Source organism: Aythya fuligula, chromosome 24 (genome assembly GCF_009819795.1).
Source record: "Aythya fuligula isolate bAytFul2 chromosome 24, bAytFul2.pri, whole genome shotgun sequence".
NCBI classification, from domain to species: domain Eukaryota; kingdom Metazoa; phylum Chordata; class Aves; order Anseriformes; family Anatidae; genus Aythya; species Aythya fuligula.
The window spans coordinates 5,123,268-5,148,119 of NC_045582.1; the positions used below are offsets into that span (position 1 = coordinate 5,123,268).

General features: G+C 46.0%; 1 protein-coding gene across 1 annotated transcript in view; it reads left to right on the top strand.

Moving 5' to 3' along the window:
- The window catches only part of WNT3 (Wnt family member 3), a 48,741-nt gene that overhangs the window by 22,449 nt on the left and 1,440 nt on the right, over positions 1-24,852 (top strand). The window contains exons 2-3 of the mRNA XM_032202838.1: positions 14,366-14,607; positions 24,567-24,832. Coding sequence (XP_032058729.1) covers positions 14,366-14,607; positions 24,567-24,832 — 508 coding nt within the window. The remainder of the gene's footprint in view (positions 1-14,365; positions 14,608-24,566; positions 24,833-24,852) is intronic.

Consider the following 24,852-nt stretch of genomic DNA (forward strand, 5'->3'; position numbering starts at 1 on the left):
CCAGGCATTGTCTTGCCCTCTTCTGCTGGACAGAAAGTCTTAATCTTCCCGTTCTTCTCACTGTAACTAAATAATCTCTCACAAGTCTTTCCAATAGACCAATCAAACTGTCAACATAAGCCACTGCCTCAGCTCACTGCTATTGCTCTTTTGTCCCCTCTCCATGTTTAACATCCCATTTAGAACAAGGAGGAGGCATAAAACACTCTGGTTTCTGCAGTAATGGCTGCTGCTTCATTTGCTCTTGACTGGATAAGAGAGCATATACTTGGCCAGAACTCAATGAAGGCAACAGAAGTACAAAACCATCCTTAGCATGTCCAGGAGAGAAGCTGTAGGCAACCTTCAGAGCCTGGGAGCTGAGTAATCCAATTTCATAAACATGACACTGCCGTCTTCCCCCTTGGATGTCTTATTTAGCTTTACTGAACGTAAAAGGAGATGGTTGCATTCTCATAGAGATACCATTATACAAGGCTATGACTTACAGTCTACACAAGCTTCAACGAAGTACTGCACTGACTTCTATACAAGCCATCTGCTGTTAGATGTCACATTTGATATGACAATATCAATAGTACATTTACATTGCAATTTTGAGTAGATGGTCTTGTAGCAATGGGTGTAGCAGAAAGAGTGACCTTTTGTGAAAGCTGCAAATCAGGCATCAGCTGTATCTGCCCTGTCCCTGGGTTGCTGCCTACAGGTTTGGTCAGTGCCAGCAAGTCATGATGCCTTAGACCCTGTTTCTGGCTCATTACTCATCTTAGAGCCAGCCACTTCCTATCGCAGTTCATCCTACCTCCTGTCTTGGTAGCAGAGAGAGGTTTTGTCACGACAAGGAAAAAGCAGAGTGCCACAGCAGGCAGCTGGGCAATCACAGCCACATGATGACCATCACTAGGGTCATTCTTGAAGAACCTTGATATCTGGCACCTTCTACTACCCTTTCAATAGATATTTCTGAGCTTTCCATGTTCCAAATATCATTGCACTACCTAAGAGATGAATATGGAAGTTCAGATTAGGTGTCCTCCAGAGGTTTTGCATTTCTTCAGCCTCATTCAGCTGACTTCTACCTAGACAGTAGGTACCTCATACAGCAAAGTCAGTCTAACAATTTACCCCTCTCAGAAGGGGGCAGAACCAATGCTCCATCTCTCCCCTTTGTCAACACCTGGTGCTCCCTGCCAGCCATTCTCCCACCCTTTCACTTGTGGTAGGTCTCTCCTCTCTTCTGATCAAAGAAAAACAAAATTACTTTCTAAGTCATCAGAACTCAGCACAATTGAAAGTAAAGTAATTGGCAGAGGGAACACCTGGGTAGGCAAGGCAGGTAAGTCATCCTATTTTATTTTATTGCAGTTCAGCTACAACTTCTACAGTGAACGCTGCATGACATATTGGCAGAGGAGATTCAGGGGTGTGGGTGTTGGGTGGGAAGTTCATACATGCAAGTGCAGCTCATCCTATGCCCACAGGAGAAAAGGATCTAGGAACAAAATGGAATAAAAACAAGATTGAACTCAGTTCATGTGGCAAAAATCTCACTGCAGATCTGCCCTTGTTCAGGCCTTAGAGGTCTGCCCTTGGTGATTCTCCTCTATAGCTGGTCATCACTCAGAAAAACCCTTGGGCATTGAATTATTTGGGCCTCAAGGACAACTTCATTTGACCGAATTTGAAACGTCATTCCGTAAGTCTCTGTGTAGTCAGTGGGGCTGAGTATAATTTATCTTCCCTACAGTAACTTCACACCACCAGATTAACCGTGCCCCATTGGTGCCCGCTTTTCTACACCCAGTAAGACTGGGTGCAGCCACATGGAGTTTAAAGTGCAGAAGTGAACCTGGTCTCAGTGACAGAGAAAACAGGAGGTCCCATCAGTTTGGTGTGAGCGACAGCCAGGTTAGGAAGAAAGATAAATCGATGTGTTGTGAAACTTTGACCCTGCATAACAGCACCCAGCATGTCCTGGCCCTTGCACCCATCTCATCATCCAGATGAATCTTCACATGCCAAATTATTTCTGGTCTTAGTCTAGACCTGTTTGTACTGACACTATTTGAACTTCCCTAAAGGCTTTCGTATCAAAGAACTTATGCTCTTCTGAAACCTGGTAGCAATCAGTGTAAGGGCCCATGGACCTGACAGTCCCTGCCAGACCAGACCAAGGAGCACACAAATGGTAGCACTGAATTTCAGCTATCTTCAGGTTAATTCCTGTATATTTCAGAGCTGGGTGTTCATTTTTGACAGGGCTGTCTAAAGAAGGATGCTTCTCGCAGATGAGAGCTGCCACCTCCATCCTGTCAGAAGGCATGAGATATAAACCTCTGCAAATAGACTGGTGTGTGAATTCTGTGTCCAACTAGCAACAGAGTTCATGCATGTTTAAATCTGAAGTTGTTTTCTCCTTGTCAAAATACAGTCTACTAGTTTGCTTTGGCAGCAAACACAGGGAACAGGCAGGTACCACTGAAATGCTGACCAAAAGTGAGATTCTGCTGCAGTTATTTTAGAGGTATTCATCATCTTGTGTCCTCATACAGCTGTTGAGGCATAGGGATTTGCAACCTATACAATTGTCCCAGGAGCTGTGCTCTCCCTTCCTTCTCCTTCTCTGTCCCAAACTGTGTTTCCTTCTCATGCAGCCTCTGCCAGCACACTCCTGCCTCACTCCCAGATATAACAGCTGTGCCTTTGAGGGTATAGATACTTTCCATTCTGCCTTTAAATCTGAGCTTGTTACAGGCCAAGGATAGCAGTGCTGGTGGGAAGGGACCCTCAGGGTCTCCAGTCCAATTTTCTGTGGGGCAGGGCCATCCCCAGCATCATCCCAAGGCAGCTGGGGTCTTGTCCAGCTGAACCCTACAAACCCCTTAGGATGGAGATCCCCCCCCAAGGGTAACAGCACCCTCCAGCAAGGGGAATTTTTCCTAATGCCAATCTGAACTTCAAAACTCAGCTTGTTATATCACCCAGTACCATGGGAAGAGTTTGGCTCCATCACATTTGCAACTTCCCCACATACAGTTGTAGGCCTTTTAGACACCCTTCAGCCTTCTCTTGTCCTTCCTAAACTAGCTCAGTTCCCTCCTTATCTCCTGCTGCACAACATGCTCTCAACCCCTGACTATCATGATCTTATCTGTTGGAGACCAACCACTTTCTTTACTTCTCTAGTTCACCTAAAAGGACCTAAAACTGCATGCAGAGTTCCCAGTCTGGTGTCACCAACACCAAGAGAGTACCCTCAATTTCCCTCGATGTGTTAAACCCACACTGACAAAGCCCAGTAAGTGGTTTGCCTTGTTGGTGTCACAAGCAACCGCTGATTTGGGTACAAACCAGACATGTTGAGCCATTTCAGTGGTAGGAACTATGAGTGAACTCAGAAACAAACGACTCCCACAATCTTTACATCTTTTAATCAACTGTTTAAAAAATGATTTAGTGCTGCAAGGATTTTAACCCTCAAATGGCTGAACCACCATGGTGATTTTTTTCAGCTGGATGCCTCCACCTTCTTTTCTGCACTTGCTCTTCCATTCAACCCCAAAATTCACAATCTTTGAGTGAGAGCTCTGCCACTCCTTGCATCTGTTCCAATTGCTTGCAAGTCATTGCCTCCTCCCAGGCCCACCAGAGTGGATCTCCTCAGAGTGCTGTGCATCAAGCATGTTAGGAAATTCACTCTGTGCCCATACCCTGCCCAAAAAGGATTGATGCCTATGGCATCAGACAGTACCACCCTGGGTATTTACCATCCCTCCAGATAATGGCCAACTGCAATGGACAGTGTGGGATGGCAGGAGCAGTTCACAGTAAGTTTCAAATGTGCAATAATTTTGGTTCACATCTGGCATTGTTGGGACCACCATAGGCTGTTACATCGTGGAGCTGTGTGAACCAGCCAGCACACAGCTACTTGGTGACACTGCTTAGTGGTCCTAAAAGTCCTTACAGCAAGGCTAGCAGCATCAAAAAAAAAAAAAAAAAAAAAAAAAAAAAAAAAAAAAAAGGTCACAGGTATTTCCATTTGAATACATGACTCTCCAAACACCACCCAGTGGCATTTTTATCTTGCCCAAATGATGTTGGCCAATTAGCAGTTTCAGAGCACAAGGCTTCCTCTAGTACATTTTGTTCAAGCCAGATGCAGAGGGAGACAGGTTGCCTTGCATCCAGGAGCTACACAGCCAAGTGCTCACCAGGGGTTGGCTCCTACATTTGGAGGTGATCTAGATGGAGACTGTGGTGTGACTGTAAGTCAGTCTTTTCTACCAAAGATGGTCCATGATGTGCAACAGACTTCCATTGTCTGAGAGGAGGAACATGAATGTGAAAAAAGTCCTAACCTCAAAATTAGAGCAGACCAGTCTTCAGTGGGAAAACACCTGATTCCCAGAGCTTGCATACTGAGAAGCTACTTTATAAGGAGATGGTCCCCTCCTAGAATTAGTGTCCTATCTCCAGGACATTGACCTCACACAGAAGTTTTCATCTTCTTGGCAGAAGTGGGATTCAGTCATCTTTCACATGCCACACACTCACCCCAAACCAAATGTGTCAGTGGAAGAGCGCATTGTTGCTGCTCAATGCATGGGAGCTCAGCCAGGTCCTCGTGCTTACATCCTCTGACTGCCTGTAAAATAATCCAGCAGACAGAAGCTGAGGATTAGCGCATTCCTACCTTGTGATTAGCAAGGGACATTATCTGCAAAATGCAGGCATTTGAGATGGTAAATACTATGCAGATTATTTGGTAGGTCAGTGGGTTATTGAAGAAAATATATTTGGAGATTAAGTGTTGAAATAACTGACCACACCATCAATGTGTAACTTTTACTTTCAGCTAAGAAACCATTTCATGATATAAACCCTCAATGAATGTTTGGCTTCTGAGTGAAGCATCTTCCTTGCACCCCTATATGCCCTTAAGCTTCACTAAGCCTGTGAGTGTGGATGCAACTTATGAGGGGCAAGAGGGAAACCACATCTCACTCACATCAGTGACTTTTTTTAGAATAGAGGAAGAAAAGAAAAAACAAACAAACAAACAAACAAAAAACAAACATAGGACTGCGCTTTTTAGGAGGGATGCTTTATTGTTACAGGGCATCATTTGGCAATTTCTTCTAATGATTGAAAATGTACAGTAGGAACTACACAAAATGGTGGTTGATGTTGAATGTAAACATGAATATGAACACTCACAGAGGTCTACCAGAACTGAGCATAGCAAGCTCCTCCCCTGCTACCTCCTTCCAATGCTCATCTTGATGTTTCCTTCAGTCTCATCCTACCTTTTTCCTTCTCTGGCTTTCCCTTCTTTAAATATAACTATACCCATTGCCATTCTTCTCGTTCTTATCTCTCTGGGATTAAATATTCAGAGGTTAAAGTAATCCTGAAGTCTGCCTACATGGCGAGCCTTCTCCTGCCTTCTCTTCCATCCGTCCACTCACTGGCACTTCATTCATATTGCCTGAATTGGCCCCTTTTCCCTAGTGCATAATATACTTTTTTTGTGCTGTACTGTTTCTGTCAACCCACTCTTTATCAGACCCATCACCCTACTCTGATGCTTTCTGAGCCCTTAGGAAACTGGCTGGGGACCCCTCCCATCTCATAGAAATCAGAAAAATTTGTCTTCTTTATGTGTTGGTGTTGGGGCTGAGTTCACCCATCCGTCCAACTTTGAGTGGTCCAGACCTTTCCAATGCAGGACTTTGAAAGCACACTTCCCTTGGTCTTTCCTTTCCTGACAGATTTGAGGATGAGACAATTTAGCAATCAGCATTAACATAATGCAGCAGTTCATGTTCAGCCCAGCAATGCTCTAGTCTGGGCTCTCTCCTGGGTCACTGGAGTACTCCCCAGATGACTGCTGCTAACAGCTGCAAATCCACAAGCTTGGGAGTGCAGGGGGATCTTCCTCCCCAAATTTTACATGTCTGCAGTCAGGCTTGGTATTCGGCCCTTTCAGCCAGGCAGACCCACACATCTAGTCAGAGGAATCACACTCTCCATCTCTCTTCAGAGGCTGCTGCTGGCCCAGGTATATTCTTCTGTATGAAGCCAGCCTCCGGTGACCTTGAGGCAAGTTTTGTGACATAAGTAGCATTTAATTTTTTCTTCACTCTTTTCCTTCTTGTGCACTGCTTGACTTTCCAAGATCTGGCAGTAGCTCCTAGGATCACAGAGCAGGCAGAACAGTTAGTTTGGCCTCTTCTGTATCTGTCAGCAGATGCCAGTGGATTGAGTTAGTGTCCCACAGCCCAAGCTTTTCCAGCTTGCTTCCTGTTAGGCATAACATCAACAGATGACAGTTCACTAGTGCCCCTCTGTGATTTGGCAGCTCTTCATACCTAGCAGGACCTGATCCCCTAGCCTCTTGCAAAAGATATTTCACCATCTTGGACATTATTTCCAAAACACACAGATGACGGACAGGATGGAAACATGCTCACAGCAAGCCCAGGTGTGAATTCAGAGTGCATCAACCTCTGCACACTTCAGCAACAACACACTCATGTGCTTCATGCTGCAAGATTCTTGGAGAGTAGCCAGAGGCCTTGCAATTCTTTCTTTAGTGAAATTGTGGTACTTTGCCCCACTTAGAGAAGCCCCTAAACTAGTGCCATTGTCATGTGTTAGTCAACTCTAAGAATGGCTTTATTGAGCTTGGCTGCTTTGTTACTTGTGATACTTTTGAATAATAGGTCACAGGGAAATTAGACCATCACTCCAGAATGACCAGGCTATTTGGTATTCGGCCAACATGAGGAAGGCTTTTTGTTTGATTTTGTGTAGATATAGTCTGTGATGTGTTTCAGTTTCAACATCAGTGTTGATGGCAAACTAAAATAAAATACTAGCCCTTCCTTCTACTTTCTCAAACCCTAAGCAGCCTTCTTTTTAGCATCTCTGTAGCACCTGAGAAATCATCATTCTGATATCTCAAAATACAAGCACATGCATCAACGATACCTCTCTCAGAGGATCATAATCATTAAGAGCTTTCCCCTTGCCTTCTTCTAGAAATAATCGACATTTCTCTGTGAATGGAGCACGTTGCCAAATTTCTAACCAGCAGGTGCTATGAAACATATGCCCCTAAACAACATGGGCTGGCCACCCCTAGCCTCTGCTTAATCCTCCCATGGGTCACTTTCCCAGCACTGGGAAAGTCTCTCTGTCCTGCAATGCTTGGTGGAAGGATTAAGCCCTCCTTGAAGAGGATCTCCGTAGCTGTAAATAGTAGACAATGACTTCATAGAGCACGACTTAGTTTTATGGACAATAAACAAAAGTCATGTATGAGGGACCTAGAGGGATTGATACAATCCGGGATGTTCCTTTGGGAGAGCTCCCAGATGGATACTTAGCCTATTTCTAAGCAACCATGGCTTTGGGAGAAACTCTAAGTGAACATTTGCTTTTGTAAAGGTTTTATAAAGGTTTCTGGTCCTCAGGTGTGACTAAATTAAGGCAGAATCTTAATCGGGCAGAAACTGGCCTTGTGGGCTGCTTGATTTTGTGCAGATCATGCAGTTCATACAAGCTAGTTAATGAGGCAATTTGAAAACACACCAAGTGGAAAAAAGCCCTCGTGTTCAAAAGTTCACATCACTCTACCGTGTAATGTCTACAGAGCATTTCAAGGGCTGTAATACAGCAAAACTACATCCATGCTCATGCCCATGAGGCTTGCCCTCATCTGGGGGATCAGCTTCCAATGCTTAGGCAGTTGAATATCTCTCTCTCATATTAATTTTCGGTCTGCTTTTTATAGCTTAGCAACGACTGCAAAGTTTGGTGGAAAGTCTGCGGTAATTGTGATATCTCATACCAGGGACAGAAGGGCCCACTCAAGGCATGTTCAGCACAGATTAAGTAGCAGGTGATTTGTGAACAAAGACGTGGGATCATTAATAATATCCAGTTCTCTAGCAAAATATAGTGTTCCGTATTCAAATTCTGTCGTCTTTTCATCTGATCTGCCTATTCAGTCAAGACTTGGCATTTCTCAAGCTCATATATATATTGCATGTTTTTACTTGCAAAAATATCCCTCATGCTGCTCTTGATCTTTAGACAAACCCCAAAATTTGTGTCTTACTCTATTCACAAAGAGCTGTAGTCAGCAATCTGCAAGAATTAAAATATTTGAATATTATACCAGACATAATAGCCCCTCTAAGGTCAGGCAGCAGAACAGAATTAGCAGCTTGGAAGCACTTTGTATATAAGGGCACCTCTGACAAAGTCATCTGCTGGAATAAGACCCATGAGCTAGGCTGAGCTAGTCAGACAGTTAAAAATGTACCAAAATTAAACCAACAAGGTCTGGATGTCTGGCTGGAAAATTTTTGTTTAACATGCAATGTTGTAACATCAGCTTGCAGTGATTTTGTACAACCCTTTCTTACCTGGAAAGCAAGTGTGTGATGATGCCCCTGCTAGGAAAGGCAAAATACCTTAATTGGCAGCTAGGAAGGGCTCACGCAGCACTAAATACGGAGAAAGAGACAGAATGAAAACTGCTGTCTCCTAGTGTGCATTTCAATGTATCATCCCGACATCACTAAGCACTGTAAAATGGTAGGATGCCAGACTGTACAATTGTCCATTTTAAGCAGAACATGGCCCAGAACTGGAAAATGACAAAATACATCTGAAAATGGCACAAAGAAAAATCCTTCAGGCAGAGAAAGGTTTTCTCTTAGCAGGTGGCAAACAAGAAACCTGAACTGTGATCTGCTTTTGTCCTGCTGATTCCTAGTTCTCCCAGTGTGTTACATATATTGCAGGGATCCATACTGGGGCACTGAAAGGATGGTAGAGGGCACAAGAAGACATTTGCTTTGTAATGTTATGCTGCAGTGGCTTTAGTTGCTGTGGGAGGGCGGTTTAAAAGAGCCTACTTTCTACCAGGTCCTTGGTGCCCTCAAGGACTGTTTCTAGCCATGGATCTCAAAGAGTTTAGGAAAAGCACTTATTATTTAATCAGTTCTGAGACAGAGAGAAAAGGTGGCTATGCTATGTCCCCGAGCACTCACACAGCAGACCCATGAACTTGGCTCTTTGTGCAGGTCAGCTCAGGCTCCAGGATAGGAGGCAGCCAAATAAAGTCTGAGCTTCCAGGCACATAGCACTTACAAATGTATGTCCCATAGGCCCAGTGATTGCTGTGACCTCACTTCAGCACTGAAATCACCACCACCGGCATCATCTGTGATGTTCACTACCATGTATTTCTGCATGGCCCTTTAAGTCTGCTGAGAGCTCCCAGGATGAAAACACAAGTTCCTTTTACTGAGTTAGTTAAGGGAAGTGTCACAGTGTTGTACAGGATCCCCAGAGCATGTCTACATTTCCATGGGAGATCTATCAGAGGAGACAAGGAAGGGTTGCAATGTTGGGAGTGTCCAGCTCCTTAGGACAAGACGCACCCTTGGAGACATGCAGTTCTATGGCCCAAAGCTTTCCTGCCCAGCTGGCCAGAGGGCTGGTGAGGTCTACAATATGGTGGGAAAAAAATGGAAAAAAGTGCAATGTAGATTCAGCTGTGTTCAGCTGCTGAGTTTGGAGCTAGAAAGAGCTCCTTTACAGCACATTGCAGCAGCAAAACCCAGCTCTGACAGACAGCCTGTGGGGCAATGTGCGGTCCTGAGGGCCCTGGGTAATGCAGCTTCCACTCTCTTGCAGAGAGAAAAGAAGAAAATAAATGTCCTAGCAGCTTTTGCTATTGCTAGCAGAAAACCTTTCTTAGTGTTCATCCTAAAAATTCCATAACGTAGAAATTCCAAACATTGCAAACATAAAAAACTTATATGTTTTGGTGCAATTCTAATCTGATCAAATCCTGCTCCTGTCAAATACTATTAGGTTAAATTTTTCTCATTACCATGTCCAACCAGTGACCCAAACAGATGAGTTTGTCAGTCATCTCTGTAGGAAGGATGAAGCTGAGAGGTGGGCACATTATCTTCCACACTGAGGCAGTGCAAAGACATGAGTCACCTCTTCAAGGACGCACCTATCCACAAGGGTCTGCACAAGCCCATCTCCTTCCAGGGCTTCAAAAGTTCATCCCTAACCAATGGGAGTCATGGAGGGTCAACTCGAGGCTGCTGGTTCCACTGCTCTGCTCACTCTAGTGCTATTGGACGGGAACAAAAGGAGTCACTGGCCTGACAGACAGTGTCGGGACTCCTGAGAGATTTAAGGGATTAAGCAAAGAAAGAAAAAAGGGATTTCCCATGTGTTTGCCATAGGCACTTATGCTCCTTGTGTTGTGCACTGTGCTCACACGCACACACACAAAAGCCTACCTTTATGTGCACATCTGTCCACTCACACTTGTACACGAAGGGATGAAAGGGAGTCCCCCGGACAGGCAGAACTGTCTGGCTTTTATGGCTTCTGCCCTCGAGCATGCAAAATGTCTGGGTTGTGAGTTGATGCTGGGAAAATACACAAGGCTATTTCCCTTTGATGCAATGGGAACTAGAGAAATGTAGGCTCTGATAGCAAGGAAGGCTGCCAGCATGGAAAGAAAGACAGGAAAGTATGGGGTCTGTTTCCCAGAATGATTGCATTGAGTTTACGTGGAAAGGATTTGGTAGCAGGGGGGCTGCAGGGGTGGCCTCTGTGAGAAGAGTCCAGCAGCTGCACCATGTTAGATAAGGGCCAGCTCCAGCCAGCTCCAAAGGGACCTGCTGCTGGCCAGAGCCAAGCCAATGAGTGTTCTTGGCTGTGCCTCTGTGAGAGCAAATTTAATAATATAAATAAATAAATAAATAAATAAATGCTGTACAACAGCAGCTGGGGGATAGGAGTGAGAAAAGGTCAAGAGAAACAGACCTACAGCCACCAAGGTCAGTGCAGCAGGAGGGCAGGAGGTGCTCCATGCACAGAGCAGAAGATCCCCTGTGGTGTGTGGAGAGGCCCCTGGTGGAGCAGGCTGTCCCCCTGCAGCCCATGGGTCTCACATGGAGCCCCATGCTGCAGCCCGTCGAGGAGCCCCCGGTGGAGCAGGTGGATGTGGCCTGGAGGAGGCTGCGGCCCATGGAGAGCCCCCACAGGAACAGGCCCCAGGCCAGAGCTGCAGCCCATGGAGAGGAGCCCATGCAGGAACAGGGGATCTGAGGGGAGCTGCCATCCACGGGGGACCCAGGTTGGAACAGTTTGCTCCTGATGGATGGACCCGGTGGTATGGAGCCATGTGGGAGCTGTTCTTGAAGAGCTGCTGCCTGTGGGAAGCCCACACAAAACCAGTTCAGGAAGGACGAAATCTTGTGGGAGGGACCCCACGTTGGAGCAGGGGCAGAGAGTGACCATGGAGGCGTGGCAGATTTGAAGCATATAGACTAACCACAACCCCCATTCTCCGTACCCCTGCACCGCATATGGGGAGGATGTAGAAGCGGGTGGATGGGGCAAAGGTGTTTTTAGTTTGCCTTTTGTTTCTCACTACTCTCATCTGTCATTAGTTGGCAATAAATTTCATTAATCTCCCTATTCTGAGACTGTTTTTCCCATGATGATAATTGGTGAGTGATCTCCCTGTCCTTATCTCAACCCATGAGACTTTTTTCATTGTATTTTCTTGTCCTGTTATTTTGAGGAGAGAGAGTGAGAGAGCAATGTGGTGGAGGTGAGCTGCCCACTGGTGTTAAAGCACCCCAAAGATCAAATTTACGATCCAAATAAGAAATTAGGGCAAGATTTTTGTTGGTGAGCAGCAGCACCAGTAGCCTGCACACATGAAATGGGGTGGAGCCCATGGCCAGCACACCAGGGCAACCCAACACCACTGCTGCAAGAAACCTCTGCCACAGGCAAAGCCTTGTGAGCTCTGACACTAAATACAGAATTCACCTCTAACACTGTATAAAACAGTGCAGGGAATCTCTGAACAGATGAATCCATCGGCGAGAGCAGATGTCTGGGGGAAGGCAACTCAAGCACCCTGCTTGTTTCCATCATTGCTGGCTCTGCTGGATGGATGATGAGGTTAAGATTATTTACAACTGTTGCTTAGAGCTGACAGGTCTTCCCAGCAATGCTGTCTTCCCTGATCAAATTTCAGTTGGTGGGAGCTGGAAGCACAAAGCAGCTCTGGGAACCAGTCCTCGTGCATGGCCCATTATACTGTGCTGCCTCCCAACGGTATCTTCATGCCCCTCTGTCGTGTGTCCTTCTGCTGCGTGTTGGAGATGACGTCAGAAAATTATATCCTGTGCTCTGCCCTGAAGTGTTGGCAGCTGCAGAACTGTCCTGCTGTGGGGTTGCTGAGCAGGGGAGGTGCAGGAGAAATGGGCCAAAGTGACTTCTCTCCATAGCTGGTACCCTGGGATTTCCTTTTCATCCTACAATCTTTAGGGTGCAATTAATGCAACCACTTACGGGTGTCAAATCAGCAACAAGGGCTCTCCCAGAGCCATTTATTATCCAATATTGTTCCCAGCAAACCAACTTTTACTGCACCTGCTTATCCTACAACAAGTTTTGATGAAGATCCCCATGTTTCTATGGGATGTGCCTCAGGCCTAGGCATCCTCCAGGGAAAAGTGAGATGTGGGGTGAGGAAAACAGCAGAAGACACTCAGCTCATTGGGGGCAGGAGTCTCTGCCATTTCCATCTGTTTGTTTAACATGCAAAGTAATGACCCTGGGAATTGGCTGAGAATTCTACAGCATATTGATCAAGTGCAATCTCAGCATTTGAGCTGGATATCAGGATATATTAGTGCAAATAGCCTCTCTGGCTGCCATGACCAATTTGGGACTAACTGATGAGTCATTTGCAACCTCTTGAAAAGTGATGTTTGGCAGTTGTTGAAATAAGCACATTTGCTTTAACATGAGCATTTCAGGACAAGCATAGTCAACCACAGGTCCCATAAGGCAGTGGTATCTCTATCCTTGGTTGTTTTCAAATTCTAGAAGGACAAGGCCCTGAGAAACAAAATCTAGCTTTAAAACTGGCTTTGCTTTGGGCAGGAGATTGGACTGGAGACCTCCTGAGGTCTCTGCCAACGTGAATTAATCTGTGGTTATAAAATGATTGATTAGCTCACAAGCATTCTTCAGGTATGAGTGGGCAGGAAAGAAAAAAATATTGGGAGTAATGGTTCATACCCCAGTTTGTGATGCCATTCAAAGGGACCTCTACTGACTGGGCAATGGAACAGGAATGTCATGTAACAGGAATATTGTGCAGTTCAACCAAGGAATCTGGGGAGAAATAACCCCATGCAGCAATGCAGAGTGAGGGCAGGCCAACTACAAAGCAGTGTGCAGAAAAAGATACTTCATCTGGCATCCTCTATTCAACTCTCAACTCCCCAATACAAGAGAGATATGGACATATTAAGTCAAAGCTCTTTGGTATTTGCCCATGATAACATCTGGACTGAGATTTCTGTACTGGAAGCAACTGAGTGCTTCATGTTTCTCCTTTACAGAGCCACCTGCTCATTCACAGGTTTTACCACATGTTCTGGATATACACTGAAGGGGGCTTGGATGCTGAGCAGCAGTAGCTGCAGGACTATCCTTGTTTTTGTGTAATAGCAGGTATCTTTTTCAGCAAATATGTCTTCACCCTGCATTGATCATTTCTGGACAAATAAACAATCTGATCCACATGTTTTCTGCTTGGGACCCGACAGCTCCTTAGACCAGTAGGAAAATACCTGGTCCAATCTGCTGTCCAGCACCTTCACCATGCATCTCCAGCCTCCTGTCTGGCTCACAGCTGCAGCTAGAGGCTGATGTCCGTCAGGGTGGAACCATAGTGGTTCAACATCTTCTGGGACCATTGAGAGGCTCGACCACATGACATTGACATGCCTGACTCCAGACCAGCCTCTCTCCAGTATGTGGTGATGAACTCAGCATTAGACAGGACACTTTCCACACTGGCCAAATTTTAGAAACCCTCACGTCTGTGTCTCCTGACAGCCCAGCCTCCCCTTGGTACAGCTCCCTGCAGGGCACTTGTCAGATCCATCCGCCCCTTGGGGAAGTCTCAGATACTTGGGACCACTGTGAATGGCTTTAGGTGCTTCCATGTAGGGAGCTGAATCCCTCCCTCTGTGTCCACAAAGAATGATAAATTAATGCATGCACTTCTGCAGCCCAGGGTATCTTCAGGTGTGAAAGTCCTTCTGTGCTATGCAGTAAGAAGTCTCTTGTTTTCTTACAAAATCCCTCTTTTTCAAGTCTCACTCTCCCTGGATTATTGGATCATTCCGACGCATCAAATTCCCCTGGGGACTGATGCAGGGGCAGGAAGAATGATGCCACATGGTTTCCCACCCCTCACATTGTTCTCTCTCCTTTGCAGGTCCCTCGCATTAGGCCAGCAGTACAGCTCCCTGGGGTCCCAGCCCATCCTCTGCGGCTCCATCCCTGGCCTCGTCCCAAAGCAGCTCCGCTTCTGCCGGAACTACATAGAAATCATGCCCAGCGTGGCAGAGGGGGTGAAGCTGGGCATCCAGGAGTGCCAGCACCAGTTCCGAGGCCGCCGCTGGAACTGCACCACCATTGATGACAGCCTGGCAATCTTTGGGCCTGTCCTGGACAAAGGTAAACAGCAAAGTCGTGGGCTTGGGGGAGATGCAACTGCCATGGCAGAGAGAGCTGTCTCCTTTCCATTTGGTTTTCAGCCAAAACACACCCTGAACATCCTGCTGGGAACACGTTGAGACTGTTGGAAAAGATTCTGATGTCTTAGCTTTCAACCCTAATTTCTCCAGTTTCTTTCTTCCATAGAACAAAATGATTTTCCCTCTCCTCTCTCCAAACACAAGTGCTTGCTCCTCCTCATCATTTCCTCCTGAAAGGCCACCTTTCCAGATGCACAGATTGGGAACACTGGAAACATGTTGATGAGGCACAATAAGGTTGGAAATCCCAGTGAGGTCTGGGCGTTACACTGAGAAAAGTGAGATATTGGGCACCAAGATAGCTAGGCACCTATCTAGCTGCAGAAAAATGCAGTCTGAAAGGAGACTTCTGGAAGACTTTGTTGTGAGAACCAAACTAGAAATGTCTTTCTGAAGGTGACTGCTCAAATGCAAGAGGGGAGGTATGAAAGCCAGGATGTCCATCGCATGCCTTCTCTTGACTCCATACTGAGGGACAAGCGACATTGTCAGCTTGGTTTCATAGCTTCGTAAATACAACCAAAATCATTTCTAAAGTTTAGCTTCATTGGTGTCAATACACCCTGAATTACTACAATTCAGTGAAGTCCATATATTCAAAGAATTCATGTATTCAAATAAATTATTCTTACAGTGCTACTTTGGAAAGGGGAACCTCATGGTACAGCCTTTTAAGAAGCTGGAGAAATTAGGGTTGAAAGCTAGGACTTTAGACTACTTCCTAATAGCCTCCTGCAGTGTCACATAACTGTGAATCTTTACTACAAACTTACAATGTTCTGCATGTAAATAGTTTATGTTTTTTTTTTTCAAGATTCAACCTTCCAATAACAGTGCAGTTTCCTGCAATATCAGTAGCATATTTCAAAGAAAATGACTCATCTGGATTAAAATAAGAATCTTTATTGAAATGAGGATTGTGAAGTCACATTAGAGTGCTAATAGGGACCACGAGATTCAATTTCTATGTGCTTTACCAGGATGATTTTGGGATAACTGCTATATTAACAATCAAGCAATTTGTCACCAAGGCTTGTCACACTCAAACTTGCTACCTAATAAATACATGTCCTAAACTTCAGCACTTACAAGATCAGAAATTCTTAACTTCCCCTAAAACTACCATAAAAATTTTAAGCATGTTATGAAAGAACTATTATAGCATTCAGGCACTGAAAAATCTCTCACCACCATTTCTGTCATCGTTAAAGCACTAAAAATTTGGATTTGAACCATCCTCCCTTTAATGAGCAAACTGAACTTTGAATTTATGAAGAATATTTTAAGATTCTTTCAGCTGCAGGGACTAGAGCAAAACCTCATATGCTAACATGCCTCGACATTTCCATGCAGTCCAAGCTGACAAAATAAAATATCACCTATAGCTCTGAAACTCTTCTGACAGAAGAAAAAATATTGAGCATATTTGCTATACAGCTTTCCCAATCAACCCATAATGTATCAATAGTCTTCTAGATTGTATTGCTAGGAATTAGCTTGAAAAACATATTAATTCTCACGTCTTACTAACATGTAAGTAGAACAGTTAAAAATAAACAATATCATCCAGAAATCATGATACATCAAAGTCCAAGCCACTTGATTGTGGTTATTATTTACATTTTTAAAATGTGCTAATGTCTTTTCACTGCTGCCTTGATAATTAATGAGCAGAGAAGGGTTTGGATTCATTTCATCTATGTACCAATGAGTAACCTTAAGTAGTACTTAGCAGTTCCCAAGGTTTGCAGCATGAGTAGCTGTAGGGAAAAATGCAATGTTTTCAGCCATTTTTCTCAGCTGAATTAAGAGCTAATGTTGGCAATAAAAATGTTTCTGTCCTGCCAATAGAACACATTGGCTGTGATGAACCTGGGGACCAACATTGCTTGTCCCTGCTGAGGGGGCCGTGGAAGAGGTTGCTGGACACATCTGGTTTGTTCATAACATCACTGTCTCCTGGGCTGTAGTCCCACCTTCCCTAGCTGCAGAAACAACAAAATCAAGAGTTGTAAGCCCATAACCCAGAATCAAGATCTACAACCCCCACCTGTGTGTTTTACACCCAGCCAGACCCTGAGCACCTGTAGTGATTATCGCCGCATTCAACTTGTTGGCTTTCAGGTAACCACAGTCCTAGCCAGGACACACAGAGGGGTGTAGCCCCACAAATTAAGAACCATTAATTAATAGTAAAGCTCAAACTAAGATCACAATAATTATTGCAGTTTGCACTGCACACTAGACCAATAGACATCAAATAAAAGCCCAAAATAGCCCATATTTAAGCTATGATAGCTATCTGGATGGAATCACTTCTAAGTATCAGAGTGACATTTAGGTTAATCTCATTTATTTCTCCCTTTGGTAGACTGAAAAAAAATTGGTATTATAGAAAAAAAAAAACTTCAAAGGTGTATTTCTCACTATAGTAGCACAGAAAATCATGTCTAATACAGGTTGAAAAGAAATTGGGGATAATTCCATTTTAAAGGAACTATGAAAATATTAATTACAGTTGCTTCCATTTGATCAAACTTAGTCTAAAGAGCAGAACAGTGCAGGAAAACAAGGGAGCCATGTGCTGCAGCTCAGCTGCACAGACCCCTCTTATGGCACACAGGTTGAAGCCTCCTCTTGGTTGCTCTTGCCTTTGCCTCCCTCTGGGCACATCATTCAAGCGCTGGCATCCATCCTTGAAACAGTCAGGGGGATTCCTGCCCCTGCATCTTCTCACAGCCTCGCATCACATCCCCATTTCACTTCTCATTCCAGCTGAACCATAGGACTCTAATCTCCTTCTGCAGTCTCTTGTGTGGCTTCACACAAATTCATTGCCATTACAGCACAGCAGAAACCTTGGGGGCTGAAATGATCCTGTTCATGGGCTGCTGAGCACCAACCTCTGCTGAGGGCTCTGCCTTGAACAACCTGGTTTCCACCCATGTGCCACTGCCCTACCCAAAATTCCAGCTCACAGGGGCAGCAGTAGCTGGCAAGCCTTAGATTTCCTCAGGCCACTGATTATCTTCCTTAGAGTTTTCTTTTTTGCATGTCTTTTTTTTCTAACCTGGGCCACAAAAAAGAAAAAGAAAAAGAAAAAGAAAAAGAAAAAGAAAAAGAAAAAGAAAAAGAAAAAGAAAAAGAAAAAGAAAAAGAAAAAGAAAAAGAAGAAAAGAAAAGAAAAGAAAAGAAAAGAAAAGAAAAGAAAAGAAAAGAAAAGAAAAGAAAAGAAAAGAAAAGAAAAGAAAAGAAAAGAAAGGAAAAGAAAAGAAAAGAAAAGAAAAGAAAAGAAAAGAAAAGAAAAGAAAAGAAAAGAAAAGAAAAGAAAAGAAAAGAAAAGAAAAGAAAAGAAAAGAAAAGAAAAGAAAAGAAAAGAAAAGAAAAGAAAAGAAAAGAAAAAGAAAAAGAAAAAAAACAACCCCAGAATCTGGGGTAAGATGGTAAGATCATGTTTTTACAAGCAAATTCTCCAGCATGATTTATACTGCAGGTGTGCAGTCTGGGGCAGCTTTAGGACAAAGAGGGAAGAAAAACCTGATTCCCTCTCTCTCTTTTCTCTCTCTCTTTTTTTCTTAAAATAAGGTCAGTTTTTGTTAAAAGACAATGTCTGTTCTAGCCAAGTCCTACACCAAAGCCAAGGCTGAGCCAACAGCCACGTGACTCACTGCCATGCTGGGACAGCAAGCAATAATTCCCTGTGTTAGCGATGAAATCTGGGATTTTGGCTGAAGCACAGTGCCCAAAAGGAGCCTCTTGTGAGCGCAAGGGGCGGGATGGCACCACAGGCACCTGGTGACCATCTCCAGGACAGATGAGAGGCTGCGGGCAGGGCTGGGCCTGCAGGACCAAGCTCAGCAGGAGCCTCAGCGGCCTCGCCTGCTTCTCCACCTCTTGCACACCAGGGGATCCGCTCTTCCCCCATCTCCTCATGAAGCAGCCGCCCTTTGCTCGCTCTCTGTCTCCAGGAGGATGCCGACAGCTCTCCAGAGGGTGCTCCTCAGCTCTGAGGCAGGCTCAAGCCTGCTGTGGGTTCCACCGGTCCTTCGCTTGCCGTGCGCGGCCGTGAGGAGCGTGACGGCGGCCGGGCCAGGTGCAGAAAAGCAGCTGGGCCCGGGCTGCCTTCGGGGTCCTTGTGCGTTCGGCTAAGCCCCTGACACGAGCTGTGAAAAGGCAGGCAGACCGCACCAAGATAACCCATGGCTTTTCTCAGCCATGACACTTGCAGTCATTTGCATCTAAACAGGGGTGTGTGGGATCAGGGGCCGTCTTGATATAAACTCAACAGCTTAAAGGGAGGGGGAGGGAAAGGAGAGAGGGAGAGAGAAAAATAAGCTTATACTGATGAGAAAGAGCTAAGCTTCCTCCCCTACTGTGAGGCAGGGCGAGCGATACCATCCCAGCACTGCAGTCGTTTCAAATTGCTGCACCATTCACACGCCCTTTAGCCATTCTGATCCGGTGGCGGGGGGCTGGGGAGAGCCATCAATAGGGATTTCCCAGCCCGGCTGGCGGGATTGGAGGGTGACGGCAGGACAGGGGAACATTGCCCCGTTGCTACGAGGTGCTCCTGGGGAATGCCAGTGCTCTGTGCCGTGGGTACGCTGGCCGGCGGAAACATTCTGCATTATGCTGGTAATACAGTGTGACACCGCGGGAACAATGGCAAATTGAGTGTCCCAGCAGGTAACGGGCCTGGCTGGGAGACAGTCGCAGTGGTGCACTGTCAAGATCGCTCTAATCCTCCCTCGCGAGCCCCTCCCCTGGTTCTGGGAACTCTGCTCCCTCATTTCATCTCTGGGAAATTCTCCCGGCTCCTCGCCCAGACCCAGGGGAGAATTTCTAGGCGACGCATTTGTGTTTGCAGCTCGCTCCCTGCCACCCCCTCCCTGCCCCAACACCATTTGCAGGGGCTGGCTTGGAGGGGTTGGGGTCGGTGGCCATCGAGTGGCCCCTGGTGCATGCTGTGCCACTGCCCGGTGAGCACGGTGCAGCCCAGCTGAGCTCATGGGGACTGTCCACAGTGCCGACACAGCCACTGTCACACAGCCCGCTGTCCCAGTGACATGCTCTTTAACGAGAGACCTTCGAAACACGCAGTGGCTCTTCAGCCTGTGCCCGTTGCTTTCCCCTACCCTCAGGGTGCAAAGCAAAGCCACGTCAGCAAGCAGAGTGGTTGGTGTCCTCCCCCTCTGTCCTCAAGCTGTCCTGGTTTGAGGCCAGAAGGGCTCACGAGCTCATCTAATCTGATCTGCTTTAGATCACAGGCCACCCAAATAGCCTTTGTCAGGCTGAAAAATTTGAGTTAGATCAGTGATTTTCAACCTGTGGCCCACAGCCCCCAGTGGTCCCCCTATGAGCAGCAATAAAAAATAACTAAGGAAAACAGGCTTTGCCTTGACAGACAGAGGCTGGACCTGTACTGGCATATTGGAGGCAGGAATGTCAAGGAGAGAAGAATTTCAGTAAAAAAAAGTGAAAACTATGGCACAATCCCACCAGCAAAGACAGGATTGAGCAGCCCTGATTTAGGACTATGTTTGGCATCATTGATAAGAGTTCCCAACGTCAGATCAGAGACATGTTTCTTTGTCTGGCACATACCCATGAGTTGCCTCTTTCTAGTGCCTACAAGAGGTGAAATTAGATTTGCTTGAGAGGTTTGATTTTTGGATGCTCCAGGAGCTAGATTGCACCTCAGCAGTGAAAACTACAGGCCAAGGAGCAAAAACTGGCACAACCAATACCTCCCCAGGGCAGGAGGCAAGAGCATGACCCCTGCTCTGGGAAGACGGGACGGTGTCCAGAGTCTTGAGTCAGGGAAAAATTCTGTTTTCATCCCACATCCATTGAATACTGCCCTGATAACTTAGGCAAGTTACACCCATGAGTTACCTGGAAATGTCTCCTGCAGTGTACCCGAGGCACCATGCACCAGAAGCAGTACTTGGAATATCCCAGTCACTGACTATCCACCTTGATCACAACTCCACTCTCCTGTACATTGGGCCACTCGGTCTCTGAGCTGCTTAGATAGCATCCAAACATCCCTATTGCTTCCCTTTCCTACCCCACACAATGCAGAAGATAGGGCTAGAAGCTATATTTGAGGACAAGATGAAATGTAAATGAGCAGAAGGAAAGACACTTTGAAGGAGATAAAAAGAATTTATGAAAAAGTGCTAAATTAGCTGCATAAATTCACAGAGGAAGAAGACAAAGGCCTTGTGCAGAGAGTGCAAGCAGAGAAAATGGCCATCAAGGGCTGCCGAATTTTGCCTTGGGCCATTCCAGCTTTCTCAGGAAGAGAAAGGCACTTCCACTATATCCATTGGAGATGTTTTGAGACAACCTTATCCCAGAGGGAGAAGCTCTCATCTTTATGAGATGCCATGGGTGGTTAAAGCACACCAGTGTCATTCACCAGGGTGCTGTACCTATGCAGACTTTGACCCACTAGGAAGTAAGGTTCAACCATAGATGCTTTGAACCAGTGTGACCAAAAAATGTCCCTAAGGAAAAAAATTGAGAATGAGATATTACTTCCAAAATGCAAAAACATCTCTAGCAGAGCCCCGTAGCTGAGCATCCAGGTCACTAAAGCAAGACCCCAGACTCTCAAGTCCAGGGAGCAAAGTTTCATGTCACAGTCCTCAGCTGGGCACAACCATTTGCTTCTCCTCACTATGCCGGAGAGAGGAATCAAACACAGGAATAAATGCAGAGATGGGTAGACAGTCTGATGAGTGAGCAGGCAACATGTTATGGAAAAAATAAACAAATGTTGAAACATAGTAAAATGTCAGGTTTGCTCTGAAAAAAAATACCATGAAATAAATGCAAGAACCATAAAAGGCTACTTGAAGTAAAAACCAATGTGAGCTCAGGAACAAAGGATCTAAATTGACTGGGCTTAAAAAAAAAACTGATTCAGGTTGAAAATTCAAAGAAGTTAGACCTTTGCCTGCTTTAAAAGGGCTATCAGTCAGAGCACCAGCATGAGGTGGCATTAAATTCAAAGAACACATGGTAGGAAAATGCCACCATTTATTTGTACACTTAAGAGCAGACAAGGGCATCCCCTTTTCCATTGTCTAAAGCTAGATCTAGGTCTTCAGTGTTTTTGGTGGCCTCTCCCTGTTCTCTTCATTCATTCTTCAGACAACGCACTCACCTCTGCCTCAGCAGCACAGTTGCATGAGGGATGCAGGGAAGTCAGTCCTGAAGTTCTCCATGACCAGGTCTTGACTGAATAGCTGTGAGATCTCTTTTCCAGAAAATGCTCTGCAGTTTGGACCAAGAACAGACAAAGAGAACCTCAACAGGGCTATATTCATTTATAGTATTTTTTCTTTGGTGCTTCTAACATCTCGTAAGTTTTGTCTGGTAGCAGGAAGCTAGGAAAATCTGTCTTGATTGCTTCATGCCAGCTACTGCTTTGGGTGTGCTATTCGGGAGAGCCACCCACACTGCCATCTAAGGGGTGCACTTCAATATTGGGCTTTGCTCATTTCTGCCCAGAACAACTCATCGTAATCAGATTGTCCTCATGTTTCTGGAACCCATCACTGGGTGAGGAAGGAATGGCTGTGATGCTCAGACAGTGCAGTGCAGCATGCAGGACTGCTGGAGAGGTTTCAGAGCACAAAGAATGGCAGCAGCTTCTTGGCTTCAGGCACCTGATGTGAGCTTGCAGGCTTCAGGCACAGAGCAGGCAGTTTTGGTGCTGGGGGCCCAGAGCTGAACACAGGACTCCAGGTGGGATCTCACGAGAGCAGAGCAGAGGGGCACAATCCCCTCCCTCGCCCTGCTGCCCACGCTGCTTTTGGTGCAGCCAGGGTACGGGTGGCTTTCTGGGCTGCAAGCACACATTGCCAGCTCACATCGAGCTTCTCGTCCACCAACACACCCCAGCTCCTTGTCCTCAGGGCTGCTCTCAATCCATTCTCCACCCAGCCTGTGGTTGTGCTTGGGATTGCCCCAACCAAAGTGCAGGGCCACGGGTTCACACAGCCCCATCTCTCAGGCCTGTCCAGGTCCCTCTGGATGGCATCCATCCCTTCCCTCCAGTGTGTCAGCCGCACCACACAGACTGGTGTCATTGGCAAACTTGCTGAGGGTGTGCTCAATCTCACTGTGCAGTTCTGAGCCAACAAGCTGAAGCATCAAGTCAATGTAAACATTTTTATGGGTTTTGGTGTCTTTCCCATACCCATGTGCATTTTGGCTGCTGTCATCCAAAGTCCACGTCCTTTCTGGATTAAGACCCCACAGAACAACCGGAGAAGGGGAGGTCTTGAAAGTCCCCCTGCCGTGGCAACGGTTGGAAGAGGTGATGGACAGAGATGCTACAGTTCATTAAACCCCCTGCACCTTCATCTTCATGTGGATTCCGGGTATATCTTTGTTCTTCTGAAACATTTCCTCTCTCTTAGCACAGAGAATCTACACATGCTGCCCTTCCTAGCTCCCAGCTCACTCGGGCATCCTGGACATTTTATTTAACCTTTTATTCAGCATTCAGTGCTTTCAGGAGTTCTCTAGCTTTGTCCCTGTCAAAATTTATTCACTGTGACTGCGTACATGGAGAATGCCAATAGTTACAGACTCAGAATTTCGCCTCCTTTGTCACACTTGAGCTTCATCTGCTTTGATTTCCTCCAGGATTGTTTACTAATTAATGAGCAACTGCAAGGTTTTCTTCACACCCTCAGCTGGTTTTAGTCTACTACAGAGCCAGGTGGGTTAAATGTGTGTAGGTGAACAGTTAACCACTCTACAAAGGCATTTCAGCCTGGAAAGATACTCTGACACGTGAAGCTGAAGCAGAAGTGACTCAGCCAGGCCCAGCATCTCATCTTGAGCTCTCAGCCTGCCCCGTCCTGTTGTCTGTCCCCCACCAGGAGGTGAAAAAACCTCTGCTGTTACTCTCATGGCAGGCTGGACACCTCGACAGTCTCTTGCTGCCTGCAAAAGGTCAGAAGGGACCTCATCCAGGAACTCATTTTCTGGGTGAGAAAGTCCAAGCTTAATTCTGAAATATAAGTTAAAATGGGGACAGTGTATCCAAGCCACAGTGTGTGAGGAGGGCCCCAGTCTGCAGCCCCACAGTCTGTCTTTGCTCACAGCTGCTTGGGCTGGTGTGCAGCATCTCTGGGACAGCTTTGGTGCCATCATGCATGGAATTCAGTGGTGACAGGAAGGTTTTTTGGTGGCTAATAGCATCCACTGCTGTACGGTCACTTCGTTTAGTCTAGATTAATTTAACTATAATCACTAGTGCTTAGGCTTTGTTCATCTATTCTGTATCATCTGTATCTGCCTTTTCTCCATTTCAGCATGTAGAGAAGTTACTTCATCTCTCCTTGGGCGAATTCCAGGCACTGAGTCCCTTAGTCCTCTTTGGGTTTCCAGACCAGAAACAATCCCAGAATGGAATAACAGAATGGTTTGGGTTGGAAGGGACCCTAAAGCTCAAGTTCCCACCCACTGGGAACTGGTATTAGGCAGTTTATTAGTGGCAGGGAGACCTCCCACTAGACCAGGGTATTTATTAATTACTCCAGTAACTCTTTCATGAGGCCCTTTAAGCTCTCACGGTCATTTTGTTTAAGCAGGGTCCCCTGTGCTGGATCACATACCTCACTTGTGATACACAGAGCTGGAGCCACGCTTCTCTCCTAACTGCTGCTCCTGCCTACGTGTTTCAAAAAGCAATGCCAGCCAGCAGCACTGTATTCAAAAATATTCATTGCAAAATGAGTAAAATAGTGTTTAGTGACTTAATGAGATTTGGAAGACACTGGAGAATGTTGGGAAGGAAAAAAAAAAAAAAGTGCTACCATGACAGATAATCCCATGGGCTCTCTTTATTCCCAGCCACGCGAGAGTCTGCCTTTGTCCATGCTATCGCATCAGCCGGTGTGGCCTTCGCTGTGACCCGCTCCTGTGCCGAGGGCACGTCCACGATCTGCGGCTGTGATTCCCACCACAAAGGGCCTCCAGGAGACGGCTGGAAATGGGGGGGATGCAGCGAGGATGCCGACTTTGGTGTACTGGTGTCCCGGGAATTCGCAGATGCTCGAGAGAACCGGCCAGACGCCCGCTCGGCCATGAACAGACACAATAACGAGGCCGGCAGGACGGTGAGTGCTCGGCGGGCCCA